Here is a 22,753-nt window from a genome sequence, read left to right as displayed (position 1 = left end):
GATTTTGATTTTCATCTGAGGAAACCCGCTGTAACAACTGGGGGGAAGTGGACAGAGACTGGGTATTAGGTAGCGTTAAGGAATTATAGCTACTTTTGTTGGGTTTGATCACAGCATTGTGATTTTGTTAAAACGAAGTTCTCAGGTGTTAGAGATCCATAGGGAAGTATGTAAGGTGAAATGATAGGTTGTCTGTCATTTGCTTCAATAAACTTTAGAAAAAAGTATGGAGAACAGATCAAACAAGTATAGCCAGATACTGATAATAGTTGAAGCTGGGAGTTCATGATATTATTCACTCTACCTTTATACTCATTTCTATAATAAAAAGTTTTAATAACAAAAAAGTTTGTGTGTGTGCACAAAAATAAATTGTTGAATGAATGAATACTAAGAAATACTCTCCCTAGTGTTTGTTTTTCTTCTCCACTAGGATTGCCTTTGTTCACTTCTCTCCAGGAATATTTCATCCGAATAGCCTTCTGGCAGGTCCCCTTGCCTACATGCCCCTGCCTTTCAATGGGCCCCTCACTGTGGCCTGAGTTGCCCAACAGGCCAGTCCAGTCATGCCACTTCCCCTGCTCAAACATCTTCCCTGGCTCCCTGCTGTCTCCAGAGAAGGTCAGTACAGGGCTGGACACACATGGCCTCCCCTGCGCTGGCGCATGGCTCCCTCTCTAGCCTTCTGCATCTCCTCCACCACGCGGGCCTCTTTCTACCTCCCTCACACACCTGTCTCTCTCATGCCCCCTGGCTCTGCTCTCCCTCCACCCCACCCTTCTCTGCCTGGCAAACTTCTATTCATCCCTCAAGTCTTGTTCCTAACACAACCACCTATGTGAAAGATGGTTGTCCCCCAGGGAGACCCAGATGCTCGTTTTCTATGACTCTTGCTTGCTCTTTCCCTGTTACGCTCTCTTAAGGAACCCTATTTCCTTCCGTGCCTTCCTCATCATTAGGAATTATTCTGTTGTTTACTTGTCATCTGTCTCTTTTGTTAGACTCTCAGCCCCATGTGGACAGAGACCATATCTGCGTGCTGGGCATAGGGTGGACACTCAGTATTTGATGAATGAGTAAATGCTCTTATTAGAGCAATAAGCAGATTGATTATAATTGTTTATATACCTGATACTCCATAAATGGTATATTCATTAAGGACACGGACTCTATCTTTTTATCTTCGTATTGCCCACACTTTTTTTTTTCACTTTTTCCAGGCCCATTTATCCAGCTGAACCCACACTTCTTATCCATTGCATCTTCTGTAGTTGCTCAAGAAATATTTGTGAATCATAAACTCCACGAGCTGGGAGGTGGCATGAAGGTTGCCTTAGAGGCTATGATACACTCATCAATGTCCAATTAAAGAAGGCTCTGCATAACAAGTCTGCTTTTAAGTTGTCTTTTCTAAAAAGAGTAAATAAATTTTGATCTTTTCATCTTTTTTTCTTTTTATTTTTTTTTATTTTAATTTTTTTATTTCAGCATATTACGGGGGTACGAATGTTTAAGTTACATATATTGCCTTTGCCCCACCGAAGTCAGAGCTTCAAGCATGTCCATCCCCCAGATGGTGCGCACCGCACCCATTAGATGTGACTATACCCATCCCCTCTTTTCCCCTCCCACCCGCTGGACACCTGATGAATGTTACTACTATATGTGCACTTAAGTGTTGATTAGTTGGTGAGTACATGTGTGGTGCTTGTTTTTCCATTCTTGTGATACTTCACTTAGTAGAATGGGCTCCAGCTCTATCCAGGATAATACAAGAGGTGCTAGATCACCATTGCTTTTTGTGGCTGAGTAGAACTCCATGGTATACATACACTACATTTTATTAATCCATTCATGTATTGATGGGCACTTGGGTTGTTACCACATCTTTGCAATTGTGAATTGTGCTGCTATAAATATTCTAGTGCAGATGTCTTTTCTATAGAACATCTTTTGTTCCTTTGGATAGATGCCCAGTAATGGGATGCTGGATCAAATGGTAGTTCTACTTGTAGCTCTTTGAGGTATCTCCATATTACTTTCCACAGAGGTTGTACTAGTTTACAGTCCCACCAGCAGTGTATGAGTGTTCCTATCTCAATGTACAGAAATCAGTAGCATTCCTATATGGCAACGTTTATTGTTTTGGGACTTTTTGATAAAAGCCATTCTCACTGGAGTTAAGTGATATCTCACTGTGGTTTTGATTTGCATTTCCTGATGATTAGAGATGTTGAGCATTTTTTTCATACGTTTGTTGGCCATTAGTCTGTCTTCTTTTGAAAAATTTCTGTTCATGTCCTTTGCCCACTTTTTAATGGGGTTGTTTGATTTTTTCTTGCTGATTTTCCTGAGTTCTATATAGATTCTAGTTATCAGCCCTTTATCAGATGTGTAGCATGTGAATATTTTCTGTCATTCTGTAGGTTATCTGTTTGCTCTCATGATAGTTTCCTTGGCTGTGCAGAAGCTTTTTAATTTGACCAGGTCCCATTTATTTATTTTTGTTGTTGCTGTGATTGCCTTTGGGGGTCTTCTTCACAAATTCTTTCCTTAGGCCAATGTCTGTAAGAGTTTTTCCAACATTTTCTTCTAGAATTCTTATAGTTTCATGCCTTAGGTTTAAGTCTGTTATCCACTGTGAGTTGATTTTTGTGAGAGGTGAGAGGTGCAGATCCTGTTTCAGTCTCCTACATGTGTCTATCCAATTTTCCTAGCACCATTTATTGAATAAGGATTTTTTTCCCCAGTGTATGCTTTTGTCTGCTTTGTCAAAAATTAGATGGCTATATGAGGATGGTTTTATATCTGGGTTCTCAGTTCTGTTCCATTGGTCTATGTCTCTGTTCTTATGACAGTACCACGCTATTGTAGTTACCACAGCCTTATAGTATAGCTTGAAGTCTGATAAATTGATGCCTCCCAATTTGTTCTTTCTGCTTAAGATTGCTTTTGCTATATGGGGTCTTCTCTGGTTTCATACAAAGCATAGAATTATTTTTTCTAGATCTGCAAAAAATGATGTTGGTATTTTAATAGGGATTACATTGAATCTGTAGATCACTTTGGGTAGTATAGACATTTTAACAATGTTGATTCTGCTGACCCATAAGCACGGTACGGTTTTCTACCTGTTTACTTCCTCTGCTATTTCCTTCCTCAGTGTTCCATAGTTCTCCCTGTAGAGGTCTTTCACCTTCTTGGTTAAATATATTCCTAGATATTTTATTTTCTTTGTTGCTATTGTGAAGGATATTGAGTCATTGATTTGGTTCTCAGTTTGACTGTGGTTGGCATATAGGAATGCTACTGATTTCTGTACATTGATTTTGTAACCTGAGACTTTGCTGAATTTGTTTATCAATTCCAATAGTCTCATGGCAGAATCTTTGGGGTTTTCTAGATATAAGATCATATCATCAGCAAAGAGTGATAGTTTGACCTCTTCTGCCCCCATTTGGATGCCCTTGATTTCCTTCTCTTGTCTGATTGCTCTGGCTAGGACTTCCAGAACTAGGTTGAATAGAAGTGGTGACAGAGGGCAACCTTGTACGGTTCCAGTTCTAAAGGGCAATGCTTTCGATTTTTCCCCATTTGGTATGATGCTGGCTGTGGTTTTGTCATATATGGCTTTTATCATTGTTAGGTAAGTCCCATCTATGCTTATTTTGTTAAGCGTTCTTATAAAAGGGTGCTGAATTTTGTCGAATGCTTTTTCTGCCTCTATTGAGAGGATCATATGGTCTTTATTTTTACTTCTATTTATGTGTTGAATTACATTTATTGATTTACATATGTTGAACCATTCCTGCATCTCTGGGATGAAGTCCACTTGGTCGTGATGGATTATTTGTTGATAAGCACCTGAATTTGGTTTGCTAGGATTTTGTTGAGAATTTTTGCATCTATATTCATAAGGGATATTGGTCTATAGTTTTTTTTGTTGTTGTTGCATCCTTTCCTGGTTTTGGTATCAGGGCGACGTTGGCCTCATAAAACGTGTTCGAGAGGATTCCTTCCTTCTTGATGTGGAATAATTTCTGCAGGATAGGCAGCAGTTCTTTGTAGGTCTGGTAAAATTCAGGTGTGAAACCATCTGATCTGGGGGACTTTTCTTTTTAGGAAGGTTTTTTATTGTTGCTTCAATTTTGGTACTTGAAACTGGTCTCAACAAATTTTAAAAAAATAGAAATTATACCATGCATCTTTCCAGACCAGAGTGGAATAAAGTTAGAAATCAACCCCAACAGAAGCTCATCTCTACACAAAGTCATGGAAACTAAATAACATTCTGATGAATAATTATTGGGTTAAGGAGGAAATTAAGATGGAATTCAAAAGATTTTTGAACTAAACAATAAAGCAGGCACAAGTTATCAAAATCTGTGGGACACAGCTAAAGCAGTCCTGAGAGGAAAATTTATATCCATAAATGCCTACATCCAAAAAACAGAAAGATCACAAATCAACAATCTAATGAATCATCTCAAAGAACTGAAAAAGGATAAGCAAACCCACCCCAAACCCAGCAAAAGAGAAGAAATAACAAAGATCAGAGTAGAACTAAATGAAATTGATAATAAAAAATATATGGAAGATTAAGAAAACAAAAAGTTGGTTCTTTGAAAAAATAAACAAAATTTACAGGCCTCTTGCTAGATTACGAGAAGCAGAAAAGAAAGTACCCTAATAAGCTCAATCAAGAATGAAAAATAAGAAATTACAACTAATACCATGGAAATATAAAATATCATCTATCAATACTATAAAAACCTCTATGCACATAAACTTGAAAATGTGGAGGAAGTGGACTAATTTTTAGAAACACACAGCCTCCCTAGGCTGTATCTGGAAGAAATAGAATTCCTGAACAGATCTTTTCATCTTGAAGTAAAATTCCCCCATATTGAAGTGGATATAATGAAGTGGTAAATTAATGACTTCAGGAAAATCTGTACTCATTCAATTTTATTGCCCTAGTAGTTCTGCATCAGATATAGAACACCTAGGCTTTCTTTTTTTTAAGATAAAAAAAGTAATAATTGTGTACTTATATTAAATACAGGGTAAAGCTCTACCTGCAATCTGCCCCATCCCTCTATCCAAGGGTAATTCCTATTAACAATTTGGTGTGTATTCTTCCAGAAGCACTATGATTTTAACTTTATTTTTGCATCTTTTCCCTGGTTGACGATTCCACAGGCCTCCACATTTTGACCATAGTTTTTAGTTCAACCACATCAGCTTATATGACAGGGCTTGTAGAACAGCCCATCCCAGATGGTATTTTTCTTTCCCTATGAGGTTCACTCCAAGAATATGAGATCAGTACTCTCTTAGTCCATTCTGGCCACTGTAACTGTGTTATAGCTACACATAAACTGTATAGTTTATAAACAACAGAAACTTATTTCTCACAGTTCTGGAGGCTCGGAAATCCAACATCAAGGCCATGGCAGGTTTGGCATATGGTGAGGGCCCATTTCCTCATTCACAGATGGCACCTTCTTGCTGTGTCTTCACATGGCAGAAGAAGCAAGCTAGCTCTCTGGGGTCTCTTTCATAAGGGCACTGATCCCAGTCATGACCTAATAACCTCCCAAAGGCCCAGCTCCTAATACCATCACCTTGGGGATGAGGATTTCAACATATGAGTTTTCAGACAACATTCAGACCATAGCAACCCCTTCCAGCATTTTTGTCACCTTGTTGCCTAAGAGTCCTAGTAAATCAATAACATGAAGCATAAGAAAGACCACAAGAATAAAGCACTCACTGATCCATTCCATAGGCACTGCCTAGCACTGAGTGACTAGGCTCTGTCACTGTGACTAAACTTGATGTTTATCTACCCAATTTTGCTAAACGTGATTATGCCTGGCTGAAAAATTACATGCCTTATATATGGTCTGGTCATGTGACACAATTCTGACCAGAAAGATATCAGCAGAAGTCATAGGGTGAGGCTTCTGGAAATGATCTTTTGAAGGAGGGCCTTCTTCTCTTCACCTCCCCCTGCCTGGAATATTGACTTTGCTTGGGGAGGAAAATGAAACTCACTGTTTTTCTGTCTTTTGTTACTCACAGACAATTGCAGTTTCTCAATGTTATAATCACACATTTGACAAATCTGTACTGAGGTCTGCTATGTGCCAGGTGTTGGGGACACAGCAGTGAATGAAACAAAGTCCTCCCTTCATGGAGTTTACCTTCAAAAATCTCCCTGAGATATCCTCAGCCTTCCCATCGCTATTATCATGTAGTACATATATGTGCACAAGATTCTCATGCAGGGAAGAGAGAATCTACTGCTGATCCCTTGTCCCTCTGTAGCTACAGTCTAACTTCTCTCCTTCACCCTTCATTGTCATACGTCTTGGAGGCACAGTCCATATTCAGTGATTTTACTTCCTCACCAACACCTCCCTGTCTTCCACATTTGCCATCCTACTAAGATGCTGCAACTAGAATCCCCTCAATTTCTTCCTGGTTTTTACTCCTAATGGACATTTTTGATTCTTGTCTTTTCACATCTCTCTGCTTTTCTGGACACTTCTGATCATCTCCTTTTCCTACCTTGCCGTCTGTGATGCTGCTTTTGCCTGGGTTGCTTTGTTACTTCCCCACCTTTCCCTTCAGCTACTCTGCCTCTAACTTTCATCGCTCCTCTCAGTCTGCACACTCTGCCTGGGTAGTCTTATTCCCTTTATCATTTAATTTACTACCTTTCTGGTGATGACTTCTAAATCTGTGCCTCCAACCCATACTTCTCCCCAGAGCTTCAGACTTACAGATCCAGCTGTCTGTTGAACATTTGCCAGGATGCAACATGCCCTAAACGGATCACATTATCTTCCCCGAAACCAGCTTCTGTTCCTGTGTGCCCTTCTTCATTTGGTGGCACCACCTTCTGCCTGAGAGTTATCACGGGTTCTCATCCCATTCTCATCGCATTATAGATTTAGGAACTGGTGCTGGGTATGAGCCCTCAGATTGCAGAGAGGGTAGCCAAGGGCCATCTGAAGGGCTGTTTGGAAGCAAGCTGGGATCAAGAACTGGAATCCAAAGAAGTTGTGCAGATCAAAAAGAACAAAGTCCTAGATTATGGGGAGGCACCTGAGAGGAGTTAGGAGCTCAGAAGCACAGAAACTAAGAAATTATCACACTTATGTGTCCACACAGGCTTGATGCCAGGTGTATCAGTCATAAGTTCCTATTACCTTTAATCGTGTCTTCTTTTTTCTGAGTTTGTTGTCTGCCTTTCTCGCTTGACTGTGAGCTGGAGATGGTCCATGGCTGTGTGTTGCGTAAGTGGACATCTTCCCTCCATCCCCTTTTTTACCTCCATAGGCTCTAGCACACTCTGATTTGAGACGCCACCCCACATCAGATGAATACAGTGGAAAGCACCTACGTCTGCATTCATACCTTTATATATGTCCATGTCTATACAGATACACATTTTTAAGGCCCTTAATTTTACTTTTGAAACTATTTGGCTTTGAGTAGCTCATTTAATGAATGATCTGGTATGATTTCTCAGCAATCATTGTGAATACTTAAGAATGTTTTAAAAGTGAGAAAACCTAAACTGTAACCTGGGTTTTGAATTTCACATTTTATGAATACAGTCACTTAATGCTGTTGATAGGTTCTTGGAAACTGAGACTTTAAGCAAAACTATGTAAAACAAAACCAATTATACCATAGGCTAATTGATATAAACGAGTTAAGTTCTACAGCATATTTTTGGTCACAAAAACATCACCAATTTCCAAAATAGAGACCAAAACACTTCGAATATTAAACAGTGAAATAAATGTGAGCTATACATGCATTTAAGAAAGAATAACATAAACAAGTGAGATAATTATTTACTCAACTATTCCAGTTCAGGGTTGTGGGTGGCTAGAGCCTACCTAGCAGCTCAGGGCTTAAGGCAGGAACCACCCCAGACAGGACACCACTCACCGCACACTCAGTTGCACACCTACACTCGCTCACATTGTCCTCACGTAGACACACTGATTCACCTAATGTGCACGTCTTTGGGATGTGGGAGGGAATCAGAGCACCCAGAGAAAACCCACATAGATAAGGGGAAAACTCTACACAAACTGTGGTCCTGGCCAGGAATTGATAGTTTTTTTCTCATCAATGTTATAACAAAACCATGTTGAACAAAATGATGCTATTCTGGGACCTGTGTACTAAATTTAGCAAAGAAGTTGAATAACATTATCTTCCTTAAACATTCAATTTAATATTTATTAATTAAAATTCTAAGGCTTTTTCTTTGTATTTTAGAGCCCCCAATTTTTAAACGTCATGTCTCAAATATTCTTGTAGGCTTCTGCAAAGCTTGTGGCCCTCAGACACTATGTCTATCACTTTGGAGACTAATGGATAAAACAACCTACCCACGCTGTGCCACCGCACCTTCACGCCACCCCTGCTGGCTGGAGTCAACGTGTTGAAACTACCTCACCCTCTCCAGAAAACCTTCTTCCCTCATCACGATGCTCTTCCTGCCCTCCTTCCCCATAGCCTAGGTGCCCCTCCTAGCTGCTCTTATAATTCTTTGTGCATTGATTTATCACTTTTATTTTGGTTTGCTAGTATTTTTTTTTAATATATCTGTCTCTCCACTAGACTGTAAAATCATTAAGCATAAGGATACGCTTGATTTTATGTTTATCTCTTCAGGGCATGGTACACAGTGGGTGTTCAATAGTATGTGTTTAATAATTAATGAGCAAATAAACTATAATCTAGTAGAAAAGAAACAGAGTCTGTTGTGGTTTTGGGTTCCATGACAGACATCTCTGTTTGGCATAATAGTGACTTACAGGGAGGGAGCAGTCAGTTCCACCTGGGGACAGGGAAGGTGACAGTTGAGCAGATGTTTGTGGGGAGAAAAGCTGATGATTGCAAGGGTGAGGGCAGTGTCTGTGGACTGAAGGGGAGGGCCAGGAATTCCAGGTGGAGAGAGGCACGTGAGGAGGGTCAGCAGGTGAGAGTGACTAGAAAGATAGCCAGATAAGAACACATCAGGAATTTGGGGGAGAGGCAACAGGAGAAACAACAGTTTGAGATGTATTTTTGTGTCTGGTTAACACTTTCTTTTTCAGTCTTGTTAATAAATTAATAACATTCATTAATGAAATATTCACTAAGCTCCAGCAATGTGCCTGGCAGTAGAGCTGCAATTCCCTGACAGCTCACACCTCCGTTTTCAATACCACTTGCATCTCTGAGCAGTGCCTGGCCCCTATGGAGCCCTCCGCATGTACCTGCTCACACTTGTCTGACTGACATTGCCATAAATTATAAAATAACTTTCCCAAGGGTCTCCTCTTCCTTTGGTTCCCTCCCTCATTATCTATTCAAATTCACATGAATTGTTCATGCCAAAAGGACCTGAGGAACACTGTAAGTTTATTTGAATGGAAATGTGAAAACATTTCTGGAAAAAAGGTCACAGACCAAAATGGCAAGTATCATATCTCTCTCTCTCTCTGTGTCACACACACACACACACACACACACTGCTTCCTATGCCAAACAAGTTGTCTTAATTTCCTAAGTAACAAATAACCCTTTGATGTCACAGCTGGGCTTAGCGCAGCCAGCCCAAGTTCAAGGTCTGATTAGACCTCTTAAGGAAGACGGGATGTACAAATAGGGCTGTGGATGGGGTATGTCTCTATCAACCGAGGTTGGTCTGAGGGGTCCCTGGGCTTTGGCCCTGTACTTAAGAAATTGATACAAGGTCCCAGCCAGCAGCCAAGAAGATTCTGGCTCTAAGAAGCCTCTATTTGGGTTCTCAGGGATCAAAAACATGTCCCTCCTTTGGGACTATGTAATATTTTTTCTTAAGGCAGAACAAAGCATAGCATCTCGTAGAAAGTCTTGTTTGAATAGTATTTGCTGATGCTTTGGATCCAATGGGTTAATCAAACAGATGCCACTCTTCTTGTGAAACACACAAAACTTCACAGCACATGAAATGTTTTATGAGCTGCATTTTTTGTTTGTTTTACTTTCTGTGATTCAAAGAGGACAATCCGAAAGCAGTGTTAATTTCTAAGTTGCGGATATACCTAACACAAAGGTAAGTAGGTTAAACGTGTCTTTATGAGGAAGATAGGTTTCTGGAAGCCAGTAGAAGGTTTGGAAGTGAGGGATGAGCTGCAGTCTTGAAAGCACTTGGAGCAGAGGTGAAAAGCAGTGGAAGTGGTGGACAGACAGTGCCCGCCACTGTGCTCAGTCCTGGGCTGAGCTACAGGAAACCCACATTTATCCCGGAGGGAAGTTGTTGCTAGGCAACTGGGAGAATGTGGATTTGAAGCATGTTTGTTGCAACCTGACAGTTGTTAAGCATCAGATGAAAAGAGAGGAAGCCAGCTTCAGTGGTGAGGGGGCAACCAGGAGGGGACACCCCGTGTGCTAGGAAATGCGTCATGAGTGGAGAATTCAGACTCAATCCCTGGGTGGGGGTGGGGGGACATGCCAAACTGTCTCTACCGGGAGGTCACAGAGACGTGCTGTCTCCCAGGACTGGAGGGAGCTGAGCGTCTGAGCTAGAGGGTAGGCTCTGGGGTATGTGAACAGACAAGTTATGGGACTCTCTGGCTGAACAGAAACTAGGCCTTTTTCTCTCTGTCCCAGTATCTGTGGTTAATGAAAGCAAAACTGAGCTTGGAATCTAGGGGCAGTCAAAAGATCACTCTTTGAGTCAGCCCTCTTCCTAGTCTGAGGGGTCTAAGGAAGCAGGGTGTGGGGGAGCAAAGGGGCCCTGGAAAAGCGGTTGTGTTCTTGCTCTGGTAAGAGTGAAATGCTTTTTGTTTCAAAGCATTTTTCCATCTCTTCTCTAATGGGAGTTTTACTACAATTCCATGAGATATGTAGGACGGGTCCTCTTAGCTTGATTTAGGTGCCCATGCAGAGCCAGGACCCAGTCTCTTGAGCACCAGGAGACGCCTGTGTGCCCCTGGGGCTGCCCAGGCTTCTAGTCCTCTCACCATTGGGTCCACACATGGGGAGATGCTGATTACTTCATAAAGAGAGTTGAGGAAGAATCTGTGGCTATATCGAGAACTTTTAGAAAAGGATGCATTTTAGTGGCAGGTAAAAAGAAATTTTAATGCAAAAGCTCTTAACCTGGCATCTGGCTTCAGTGGCTCCATGGGCTGCCCCCTGCTCCCGCCCCCATGTGTCTGTGCAAAATTGCATTTCTCTAGAGAAAAGGTTAACACTGTAGTCAGATTCTCAAAGGTAATCCTAATCCATAAAAAGGCTAAGGGCTACTTTCTGTAGAGATGAAAAATATTAGAAGCCAAAATCCTTCTTAAAACCAATTTACTCTGGAGAGAACCTGATGCCTAACACATTGGTGCACGTTGTAGGTGCTCAGTCTGTGTTTACTGAATAAAGGCCAGGACCTCAGGACCCATTATCCTAACTAGCAGCCTTCCCAGGGGCCTGCTTGTGTCCTGTGTGACTTAAGTTTTGAACTCTCAGTATTTCTTTCTTTTTAAATCCATAAAAACAACATCTGATCTGTTCTGTCCATACTGCATGTCTGGAGCCTAAAGGAAATCAAGGCAGGCAAATGATAAATCAGGCCAGCAGGCCTAAGGTATATGAAAGGGTCGCTCTTCTATTTATTTATTTCTTCTTTATTGAAATCCAGGGGACATTTTGATTGTAATAGGCACAGATTTTTATAGATGGAGGCAGAACAAATACTAATGCTGTATGTCAAATATCCTTGCTGTGGCTTAAAAATTTTCAAAAAATCCAAAAAACCTATTTTCTGACTTCAGTTTTGCTTCCTCCCAACAGCTCTGCTGCTGTCAGGTGCTGCTGGCACTCAGGCATCATCTCCCCTCCCAAAACCCTCACGCAGAACAGGGAGAAAGTTGACAGTCCAACAGTTAGAAATGGGAAGAGAGAGGAAATCATGAAGTTATTAATGGGACCTCATTGTAAGATCCTGGAGATGTGGGGGCTTTCCCAGAGACTTTTAACACGGCAATATCCATCCGTAAATTGAAACACAGAGGTGAAATTCAACAAACTGCAATGAATGACCCCAGAGAGTGAGAACCATGGCTGGCTGTCACTGGGCAGGGACAGTCCACCCACACATATCCCCAGCGACTCAGGAATTCAGGAAGCAGAGCCAAGAACGACGACGTTGACGTTGCAGGACACTGATAGGAACATGGAGTCAGGACCCCAGGACTGGGTCTTTCCTTCCCTGGAACTCAATGTTCAGCGCCCCGCAGTCAGACATGGGTAAAATGAAGTCAGGAAAGTAAAAACCTCAACGGAGTAGTAGTTAAGGGAAAGGAAAGAAAGCTGAATCATGCCACACTGGAAGCATTCGCAAAGGGGAAAACTGTGAGCCAAAATGCTGGGGAGGCCAAATTTCCTCTATCAACATCCTCTGGGAAGGGGGAAGGGAGGGAAACTCAGATTTCCCAGCAGTATGGCAGGTCTTGGCACCCGCCCTCAGTTCCCCTGCCGAACTTCCACAAATAAACATTCAAAGCAGAAGGGACAGATTTGCTTCTCAGCAAGATTTCAAAGCTGTGCACCAGAGTTGGAGAGAAAACAGGAAGGATCGCAGAGGGGAGAGGGGGAGGGGGGAGGAGGAAGAGAGGCAGGAGGGGCATGCATGCCTTGGGCCAAATCAGATGGGAAACCTCCCAACCCCTCACCCGAAACTGACACGCCATTTTTTATGAGGTGCAAAACATTTCAGATGGTGTTGGCACTAATGATACCTTGGGCCCAGGGCTGAGCTTCTGGGTTTCAAGCTGGGGGTGTTAAACCTGAAAAGGCTACAGGCGAAGACAAGCTTCTCAAGCTGTCTCAACCGAGGCGAAACCAAGAGGAGCTAAATTCCACTGGAGAAAATCCAATCACCTGGCTTCTTGTTTCCTTCTCAGCCCACTGAGGTCACTGATTTGTGTGTGTGCGCACTTGCAAGTAAGCATGTGCGATGGCGTGCAAATGAGTGTGAGCGTGCGTGGGTGTACGTGTGGGGATAGGTGGGATGGGGTGAGGCCGCGGGTTCTGCATGTGGATTATTTGAGGATGACAACACTCACTTCTGATCTCCAAGGAACCGAGGAAAAACACAGCTGGTCTCAGTTGGTGCTAACCTCACATCCCCCTCTCCGATTCTCTGGGCTCTGCAGGTTCCCAGTCTCAGAGGTTGCACCCACGCCCCCAGCTCCTTACACCACAGGGGCAGGTGACATCACAGTGGTTTACTGAGATTTTCCCTCTTTATTTGTTAATGAGAACTGATTTGGTATTTAGTAAAACCTTATTTATATACTGGCTTACGTGCGTATGAGAAACAGCCCAGAACAGAAGGCGCAGCATTCCGGCACTGAAGCTCAGCGTGGCTGCCGGCCAACCAGCTGCAATAACAGCCACATCCCAGAGGGGCCCCTTCCCCAGCCTCGGAGCAGCCTCTGCCCAGCCAAGGCTCCACTCAGGGGGGTAGACGGTCTTCCCTGAGCCTTTCCGTGACCGCTGCAGGCTTGGTTTATCTAAAACTGCTAATACGATGGGTACAGGAGCAATAAATGCAAAGCCCCATCTTAATGCCTGCAATTTCTTTTAGGTTTCTTTATTAGTGAATCTTTTTTAGACATAATCCATTTGTAAAAGGACATTTCAAGGGCACCCAAAGATTAGACAGGGTGTTTGTCTTCCTTGCTTGGGGCCCATGTGTCCTGCTTCGGTTGGGTCGTTTGCCACAGAGATGGAAGTGAGCGTAGTTCTTGGAAGCTCACTGGGCCTGTCTCCGCTGGGGCTTCCCCCCCAGGTGGTCTCTGGGGCCACTGAGGCTCTGCAGCTCATCAGCTTTGTCACACACACAGGAAGGAGGATGCATCTCCACAAGACCCTGGTCTTAGGGGATCAAATCACAGTTCTTTGAAGCCTCAGAGGCATTTGGGGTACTGTTATTGTTTCATCTACAGAAATTGGAATTATAAACCAAACTCCTATGTCCTAGGTCAGGGATTCTCAACCCTGGCAAGACACTGGAACATTCTGGGAAGCTTTTAAAAATAGTGAAGTCCAGCCCCAGGCCCATGGACTCAGAACTCTGGGGGTGGGGGCCAGGCATGTGTAGTTTCTAAAAGCTCCCCAGGTGATCCAATGTGCAGCCAAGCCTGGGAACCCCTGCTGTAGGGGACAAATGTTGCTGGTGTTGGCCTCGCCACGCTGCATTGCTATGAAATGGCCTGTCTGCTTGTCTCTGGTCTAACCGTGAGTGCAGCGGGGGTGGAGGGTTCAAGGCTGGAGCCTTGGCCTCGGCACAGCGCCTGGCCTCTCGCAGGTGCACGATGCAGGTTGAGTGCCTGGACACACACACAGAGGCAGCAGACGAGCACCCGGGACCCATCTGAGGTTAGCAAGGGCGAACGGTCAGTCAGCCCATGGTTTCTGAACTCTAGCACTTGCCAAGCCAGTGTGTAAGGCAGAAGGAAAGACTTTCTGGTCTTTATTGTCTAATAAATAAACATTCTGAAGCCAGTGGCCTGAGTTTGGGGTCCAGTCACTAATGGGAAGTTTTGCCCAGGTGCCCGTTTATCCTGCTATATCCAGGACCATCCTCCAGAATTGACAGTCATGTACCAGAAAGTAAATTTACCTATACCAGTGGCCATGGTGCTTCAAGAAGAGAAAGAAGACCCTGCTCGCATCATAGTGACAAGAGGATTGCACAATCCTGGGTGCCCAGGTAGCCTGGGCCCTGCCGGCAAAGCCTAGGTACAGACATGGTTCATTCTGCCCATTGTGCAGGGTGTGCAGGCCCTGGTGTCCCTGACAGGCCTCCACGGCTCTGCAAGCACAGGCACTGGCCTCCTAGCCGTGCTTCAGCTGCTCAGAGTAAGGAATCTTTGTCGCCTTACTCACTCTCCTGTTCAATTCTGAAAGCAAACCAAGGAGTGTGTCTAAAATAGGGTTCCTTTTGAAATTTTGGATAGCGACCTTTGGACCACATGGCTTTTTATTCTCCCTGCAGCACGGGGAGCTGAGACACCTTGTCTGGGGTCCTGGGCTCTCAGTGATGGTGGCATCCCTAGGTCCCGATGCCTCTTGCCCACGTTGGCGGCCCACCCTGATGGGGGCTGGGAAAATTACAGACTAACTTTCCAAGGAAAAGTCACACTTTGAAAGGGATAAAGTGTGAACCCTGCCAGGAACTGTGGGGTCTGGCTTTATTTTGTTTCATTTTTAAAAGCCTTCAGCTTGCTTTTTCAGACAAGCTGAGAGTCGGTTTTCTGGGATTTGAGAGAATGTCCACAAAAAAGGGCAAAATTCAAATTTCTCAATCAAGTTCTTAGTGACTGACATTCCTTACAACACAGTTCCAGAAATTAAAATGTAGGCAGTATAAAGAACACAATTCAGTGCAAGAAATACTATATATGTTACCTTCTTTGAAGGTTACAATTTTGAATGTTTTTGAAAGTGTGGCCTACAATGACCCTCATCAGAATCACCTGGGCCCAGCCCCGGTTCCTGATAGAGTCTCTGGGGCAGGAATTTACAACCTGCACCTTTTACAACTTCTCTGACGAGTTGCATGTACTGTGCACTTTGAGAATCTCCCCTCTACACACCCTTATATAATTCCTTCTTACTTTATCCTTCCAGCAAAGGAGGAGATACTATCGGGTCCCAAGCAGTCTGTCTGAGTTTAGGGTTTAGCTAGATCAGGGATTTCCAAATTTTGAGACTATGAAACTTTCTCTGTCATTTTTTCTATCTAAAAGCAGTAACCTTTGAGTCTGAGACCAGTCCCAGAGGAAGGAGCACTCAGCCCTCACTTACTGAAACTTATTAAGTGCTTGGCATATATTTTTTCCCATATCTTTTCCTACCATTCTATAAAGTATTATATTTGTTGTATAGATGAGTAATGGGCCCAGGAAAGGTTAAACATCTTGCTAACAATCACCCAGCTAGGAAATGGGAGGGCAGGGAGTCAAGCCAGGCCTCCTTCCTTCACCACACTGGCAGAGGAGTTGAAGAGGGCTTATTCCACGTTTGGAGTGGACACAAACATGCGACAACCACAGAGCGAATAGTGAACCTAATAGCGATTTTCAGGTCCCTAGACCACTGTTCTAGAAATACTATCAGTCAAGATTTCTTGAGCTCCAGGAGCCAGGAGCTTTGTCAAAGATTGTCCTGAACACCAGGCTCACACCCTCCCCAAGGTCAACTCATGAGGCCCAGCTGCCCCAGGGACCACCTGCCAACGAGCGAGCAGCTAAACCCCTCTCTTACCACGTGGAAGAGCTTGAAGAAGTCCACGTTGGCATACAGGGCATCTTCTATCCACTGTAGGGTGCCCTGGGAGAGGGGGCACATGGCATGGTACACTGTCTGTGCCCCACGTCGCTGGCTGAAGATGATGAAGCGCTCCAAGAGGGCCTCACTGCAGGCAATGTCCTTCAGCGCCAGGTCTGGCACTCCATGAGCAAACTGCAGGGAGGAGAGGGCAACACTGGTAGGGAAAGAGATGTCCACGTCCTAACCCACAGAACCTGTGAATATATCATATCACATGGCACTGGGGATAAAGATTGCAGATGGGATTAAGGTTGCTAATGAACTGATTTTAAAATAAGGAGATTATTTTGGATATTTTGAGTGAGCCCAATGTAACCACAAGGATCCTTTAAATGTGGAAGACGGAGGCAGAAGAAACAATGGCAGAGTAATGTAACATGAGAAAGACTTGCTAGGCCCGCAAGAGCCCTGGAGATGGACAGGGGCCACTAGCCAAGGAGTGTGGACAGTCTCTAGAGGCTGGAAAAGGCAGGAAAATGGATTTTCCTCTAGACACCCCCCACGCCCCGAATCCCCAGGAAGGAATGCAACCCTACTGACACCTGACTTTCAGACTTCTGATCTCTGGAACCGTAAGATAATAAATTTGTGTAGTTTTAAGCCACTAAGTTTGTGGTAATTTGTTATAGCAGCAATAGGAAACTGACACACTCCCCAAGCCTCACTTTTCCAGAGAGCTATTTAAAATTTGAGAGATCTCTTCTTAGCGCACGTTGCTAAAGTGCCTTCAAGACCTTCTCCCTGAAGCCGAGGTGGAGGAGTTGCTAAAACGCATTTGTAGTGATGACAACTCTTTCTCTCCTCTCTCAACAGATTTCCAAATAAAAATACCAGATGCCCAGTTACACGTGAATTTTAGATAAACAATGAATAATTTTTAGTACAAATATGTCCCAAATAGGGTCCAAATAGGACAAATTTGTGCTAAAAATTATTTGTTGTTTATCTAAAATTCACATGTAACTAGGTATTCTGTATGTATTTTATCAGGAGACCCTAAGCCCTGGGTAGCCTACATCCTACTGCTCTTAGGGAGCTCACGGGCAGTGGCTCTTGAGGCACCACCCCCACCATGGCCTCTGGAGGTTAGGGTGGGAAGGGAGGGCCGGCAGCCCTGGCCAGGGACCCTTGGATACCCAGCACAGTGACTGGCATCCTGGAGTCCTGATGCCCAGCAGTGGACAAGACCCTGAGTACCATGAGTATCATGCCATGAGCAGAGTCATGGGGCTCCCTGGGCACCACAGTCTCCCCATGATTCCAATTACACAGCTGCCTGGGCTGGAGAGCGAACAGGCCCAGGCTCTCTATCCTCTGCATGGAAACTATCCAGACCACACATGGAAGCCTGGGCCCCACACGAGGCACAGGTCACAGCTGACCATGGTTTGATGTGGACACTTCAATTTCAGGGACCTATAACCAGGTGCATGTTCCAACAGAGCCTTTCCATTTTGTCCATACCTCACTTCTTATCCCAGGCAAAAACGCACCCTCATCTCTAATCCCAGAGTCTAAAACATTTTGAGGTGAAGGGAATCAACTGGCCCATTTTGCCCAAGCCCCTCATATTCCAGAGGAGAGGTGTGGTGGAGGGGCCAGGTGACTTGAGAAAGCTACACAGTGGCTAGTGGGGGAAGCTGGGACACCACGGAAGCCCCTGGCTTGTTCCCTCAGTCACTCATGTATTCAGCACCCACTCACTGACTTCCTATTCTGCAGGGACTTGGACAGTGACTAGGGACACAAAGATGAATCAGGCAAGCTCCCTGCCCTCCAGGGAGCTCATCAGCTAGCTGGAAATGCAGGCATTGAAGTAGTGGTAAGTGCCAGAATGAACATGGTGAAACTAGAACACAGAACAGGGAATGTTAAGAACCTCTAGTGGCCGGGGCACGGTGGCTCATGCCTGTAATCCTAGCACTCTGGGAGGCCGAGGTGGGAGAATTGCTTGAGGTCAGGAGTTCGAGGTTGCTGTGAGCTAGGCTGATCCCATGGCATCCTAGCCTGGGCAACAGAGGAGCAAGACTCTGTCTCAAAAAAAAAAAAAAAAGGAAACTCTAGTAAAAGCAGCTAGCTAGCATTTATTGTTTACTATGTGTCAGGCACCGTTCTAAGTGTTTCATATATATTAATTCTTTTAACCCTCACAGCCATCATGGATGGTAGATACTTTTATTATTTCCATTTTATAAATGAAGAAACACAGGCACAGAACAGTTCATTAACTTGCCACAGTTAAGTGTGTGGCCTTGCTGATATTTGAACCCAGAGCTTAACCACAACCTGTGAGCTCTTTGCCAATAGGGAAGAGGGAGAGAGCAGGGCAAAGAAAGGAGGGTTTGTGAATGATTTCACCAAGAAGGCAATACTTGAGCTGGCCTTGAAGTATGTCCAGGAGTTTACAGAGCTGGGGGTGGGACCGGGGATGAACTAGAGAAGCTACCACTCTCATCTTCTAATGATTCCCTAGATGGAGGCGAATGACTCAATTCCTTCAGAGCTGTGCTCAGACACAAAGCAGAAAGGACCAGGAGGGGAATCCAGTCCTGATGGTAAAGGACAAAAATTCCACAGCTAACAAGGATGATTGCTGCATAGCCACAAGCCCAGGGGGCGCAGAGGGAGCCAGCGGGCAGGACCGGCCTGGCAGGCGCAGGGGCTCGGGCTTGCTGGTGGGGGAGCCTCAGCGGCTCAGAGCCAGCACTGGTGACCGGGCCTTGTCCTCCCACGTGAAAGGCCTCAGCCCTGACGCCACAGGCACAGCACTAGAGACCCAAACCTCACGTCAGCAAGGAAGAGGAAAGAAATTTCCCCTAAATTCCTGCCCTTATCTCCATCTCCATTTTATTACCAACTGGAAATCCTCACAGGCATTGCCAGGACTTGAGTTTTATGAGCTGAAGAGAAAGCAAAGGGGAAAATGAGCAATCAGCGCTGCCAACAGAGCCCCTCGGTGGGCGCGGGAGGGGAAGTGGGCAGGGCAGGGCAGCTGGGCAGCCTCAAGGGCCCAAAGCCACACCGCCACCAGGGCCTGGGCACCGCGGGCGCCAGGCTCATGCCGGCTCTGGGCTGACTCTCAGTTCCCCTTGTCTAGTCTCGGGAAAAACCTCTGGGCCTGTGAAGCCAGAAAAGCAGGCATGGGCTCCTGCACTGTGCAGAGAACCAGCGTGAAACCCCCTTCCAGGAGCCAGTCCTGCCCAGCTGGGGTGGGGGCCCCCTTCCTCTGGGCTCAGATTACCTCAGGACCCCCACAGGCCCTGACATTGTGTGCACATCTCCGTCTCCCCCGAGTCGCGAGGACAGTGAGGGGGTGTCTGGGCTGTGGGCCGCTGCCCGCCTTGCGTTCTCATTGTGTTCATCGCACTGGGGACCTCACTAGGGAGGCTGGGCGGGGGGCCCAGGAGGGCAGCAGAGCCACCCGGAGAGCGAGTACGAACAGATTGCTGGGCCCCATCCCAGAGCTTGGGACTCAGTCGGTCTGGGGTGGGGCCTGAGAATCTGCATTCCTGACGAGCTCTCTGGACTGCGAGAACAACTGAACTACAGTAAGAAACACTGGATTAGGATTGAGAAGACCTGAACTCTACTCTGGCTCTGACCATTTCTAGCCCTACAGCTGTGCACAAACCACCCCACCATAGGACGCCCAAGTCTCCCGATCTGTTTGACCCATTTCAGGGTCATTGTGAAGAACAAAGCAGCTAACAGACCTGAAAGTCATGTGTCAGTGGTAAAAACGCTCTGTATAAATACAGGAGATTATTAAAAGGGATGGAAAACACTTTGGGGGGTATAGGTCAGAAAGGCACCGGCGGGTAGAAGGAGTTTGCCAGGCCCTGAGGAGACAGTGGTCCAGGAGAGTAGCATAATCATGTTCTAGAACCTCGGGAGGTCACGTCAGCACGTGCAGGGCCTGCGCTGCCAGTTTCTCAGCCCAGAACGCTCCTGTCAGTTTGCACGGCTGCCTTCTCTCCAGTCGACTCTGCTCAAATGCCACCTCAGGACGGCCTTCCCTGGCCATCCTGTTGGGACTGCCCCATCCCACGCTGCTGCCGTCCTTCTCTCACTCCTGACCCTGCTGGGTTGTCCTCCCAGCACCTATCACAACCGGAGACACATGGCAGATCTTCTACTCATGTGACTGTCGCCCCGGGTTGGGGCTTCGCCTGCCTTGTTCCTAACTACTGGCTGAGTAAATGCATAGCCCTTGGTTTCCTCAGCTCTAAGAGGGGGTCCAGCCACGTGCTCCCTAAGGTTCCTTCCAGTGATAAAAACCTGAGAGGCTTTAAGTGTTGCCAGGATGTGTGCGGCTTCAGAATCCTGTGATGAGAGCGTGCACTATCTCAGGTGACCCCCTGGTGTTCTTCTAAATACAGGCTCTGAGTGTGGCTCCCCGCCAGTGACAGCCACCTACCTGCTCCGGACGGACTTGGGAGTTGACCAGAAGGTAGACAACGGAGTCAGGCAGGCCAATGTTTTTTATGAGAAATAGTGTCAGTGTTTCTTCATCTTTTAGGATATCCCTTATTCGTACTCCTCTTCCTGTACGTGAATGAAAGAACGGTGTTGAAGGGGAGATAGGTCAAAAAGGGAAAACAGCCAGAAGTGATTGGAAACATTTCTAACTTGACTCTCAGAAGAAGGCTCAGCTCTTGGGCTCCCTGGGAGCACCTGGGGAGGGGGGGAGCTCTTGCCCGTAGGCTGTCACCAACACAGCATTTACTGCTGAGGCAGCTGGGCACAATTCCATAAGTCACAGAAGGTAGAAAAAGGGAGCTGGGTGGGGGTGGGGGTGGCAGTTGCTCTGTGGGGTTGGTCTAGGACAGGGCTTCTCAAGGGGGGAGTGGGGAGCCAGAGCAGGGCTATTTTGCTCCCCTGGGAATATTTGGCAATATCCAAAGACATTTCTGGTTGTCACAGCCGGGGAGTTGCTGGTGGGTAGAGACCAGGGATGCTGCTAAACATTCTGCAATGCATGGGACAACTCTTTCTCCCCCATACAAAGCATTACCTGGCCCCAAATGTCAATACTGCCAAACCCTAAACCCTGGTCTAGGACTGCAGGAGGTATATGCTTTGCCTACACTGCAGTTGTCATGGGATAGAGTACCCTTCTTAGCATTTCTGCCATCTCAGCTCAGGCTGAGATGCTCAGGTTATTACCATGGACTGAGAGAGATGGGGCTGTTGAGAGCAAGAACTTCACGTGGAAAGAGGAGATGGTCCATCACGAGGGCTTGCCTCATGAGCCCTCACACGCTCTCCAGCTCCTCTCAAAACCCACGGGAAGCAGGAGTTTCTTTATAAGGAGGCATAAAGGACTGCTAACAGTTAAGGTGACCTTTTGGCAGGTGAGTAGCCTCTTCTGTCCGCACTTTCTGCATCTACCTCACAAGATTGTCGTAGAAGTGACATGGGGTAAGGAATGTGGAGTGCTTAGCTCCCAGGCCTGAAGATCATCAGTACTCAATAAATGCTTGTTCTGACACATTAATATTATGCTTACCCCTCCCAGGCAATTCACACCAGCACCCCCCTCCTCCGCCTGCTTCCCCCAGGGCCAGTGCTCAGCTTCAAGCCAACCACTGCTGCAATTCGTGGGGCACTGGCCAGAGAAGAGCCCGACAGGCCCAGATCTCTGCGAAGCCATTTCAACATGAAGGGAAAGCACTGGGTTGCAAGAAAATGCTAATCTCTGCACCCCAAGGTCTCCAGGGGCCTGCTTGACTGCTTACCTCCTAGTTCTTCTCTGACTAGCTCTAATCATCACACGCCCCACTGCTTCCTGCTCCCAACTCCACGGCATCCCATTCTCTCCCTCTCCAAATTCTCCCCTCCTCAAGCAGCCTGCCCCCCAGTGCCTGACAGCCATCCTTTCCATTTGCAGGTTCTGTCTTCCCCTGTACAGATTGACATTGCTGATAATTTCCTCTCGGAAGGTCTTGGGTCAGCACCACAGGCCTGCCCACACAGCTGGGGCAGGGGCAACCAGTCCTGGGGGCCCACCACATGGTGGCCTCTCTTGCCCCGGTGGGTGCTCCTGAGAGCCATGCCAACGGGTAGCCCCCGCCACTCCCCTTTGCACAGGAAAAGTCCCAGGGCTTTGGGAGGACCCGAACACAGGGATGGAAGGGAGGAGGAGGGCTCTGGGAGGCGCTGCTCTCTTTTATTCTTGTCTTCCCTCCTTTTCCATCACATAAATCCTGCTACCTTCAAACCCAGCTCCCCCTGCTTTTCTTCCTTCCCCTGAGGCGCAGCTCAATTACTGTTCTCCCAGTCACTCATGTCCATCAGCCTTGCGTGCTCTCATTCCAGCAACACCATCCCCAGCACGCACGCGCACACCCCACACGCA

General features: G+C 45.9%; 1 protein-coding gene across 1 annotated transcript in view; it reads right to left on the bottom strand.

The window, feature by feature from the left end:
- ABCA4 (ATP binding cassette subfamily A member 4) overlaps positions 1-22,753 on the bottom strand; it is a 132,594-nt gene that overhangs the window by 94,596 nt on the left and 15,245 nt on the right. Inside the window, exons 5-6 of the mRNA XM_045547502.1 lie at positions 20,813-20,940; positions 16,330-16,527 (exon numbers count right to left, since the gene is read on the bottom strand). Coding sequence (XP_045403458.1) covers positions 16,330-16,527; positions 20,813-20,940 — 326 coding nt within the window. The remainder of the gene's footprint in view (positions 1-16,329; positions 16,528-20,812; positions 20,941-22,753) is intronic.

The sequence above is a fragment of the Lemur catta genome, chromosome 3 (genome assembly GCF_020740605.2).
Source record: "Lemur catta isolate mLemCat1 chromosome 3, mLemCat1.pri, whole genome shotgun sequence".
Lineage (NCBI taxonomy): Eukaryota > Metazoa > Chordata > Mammalia > Primates > Lemuridae > Lemur > Lemur catta.
This window is presented reverse-complemented; position numbering and strand designations above follow the sequence as displayed.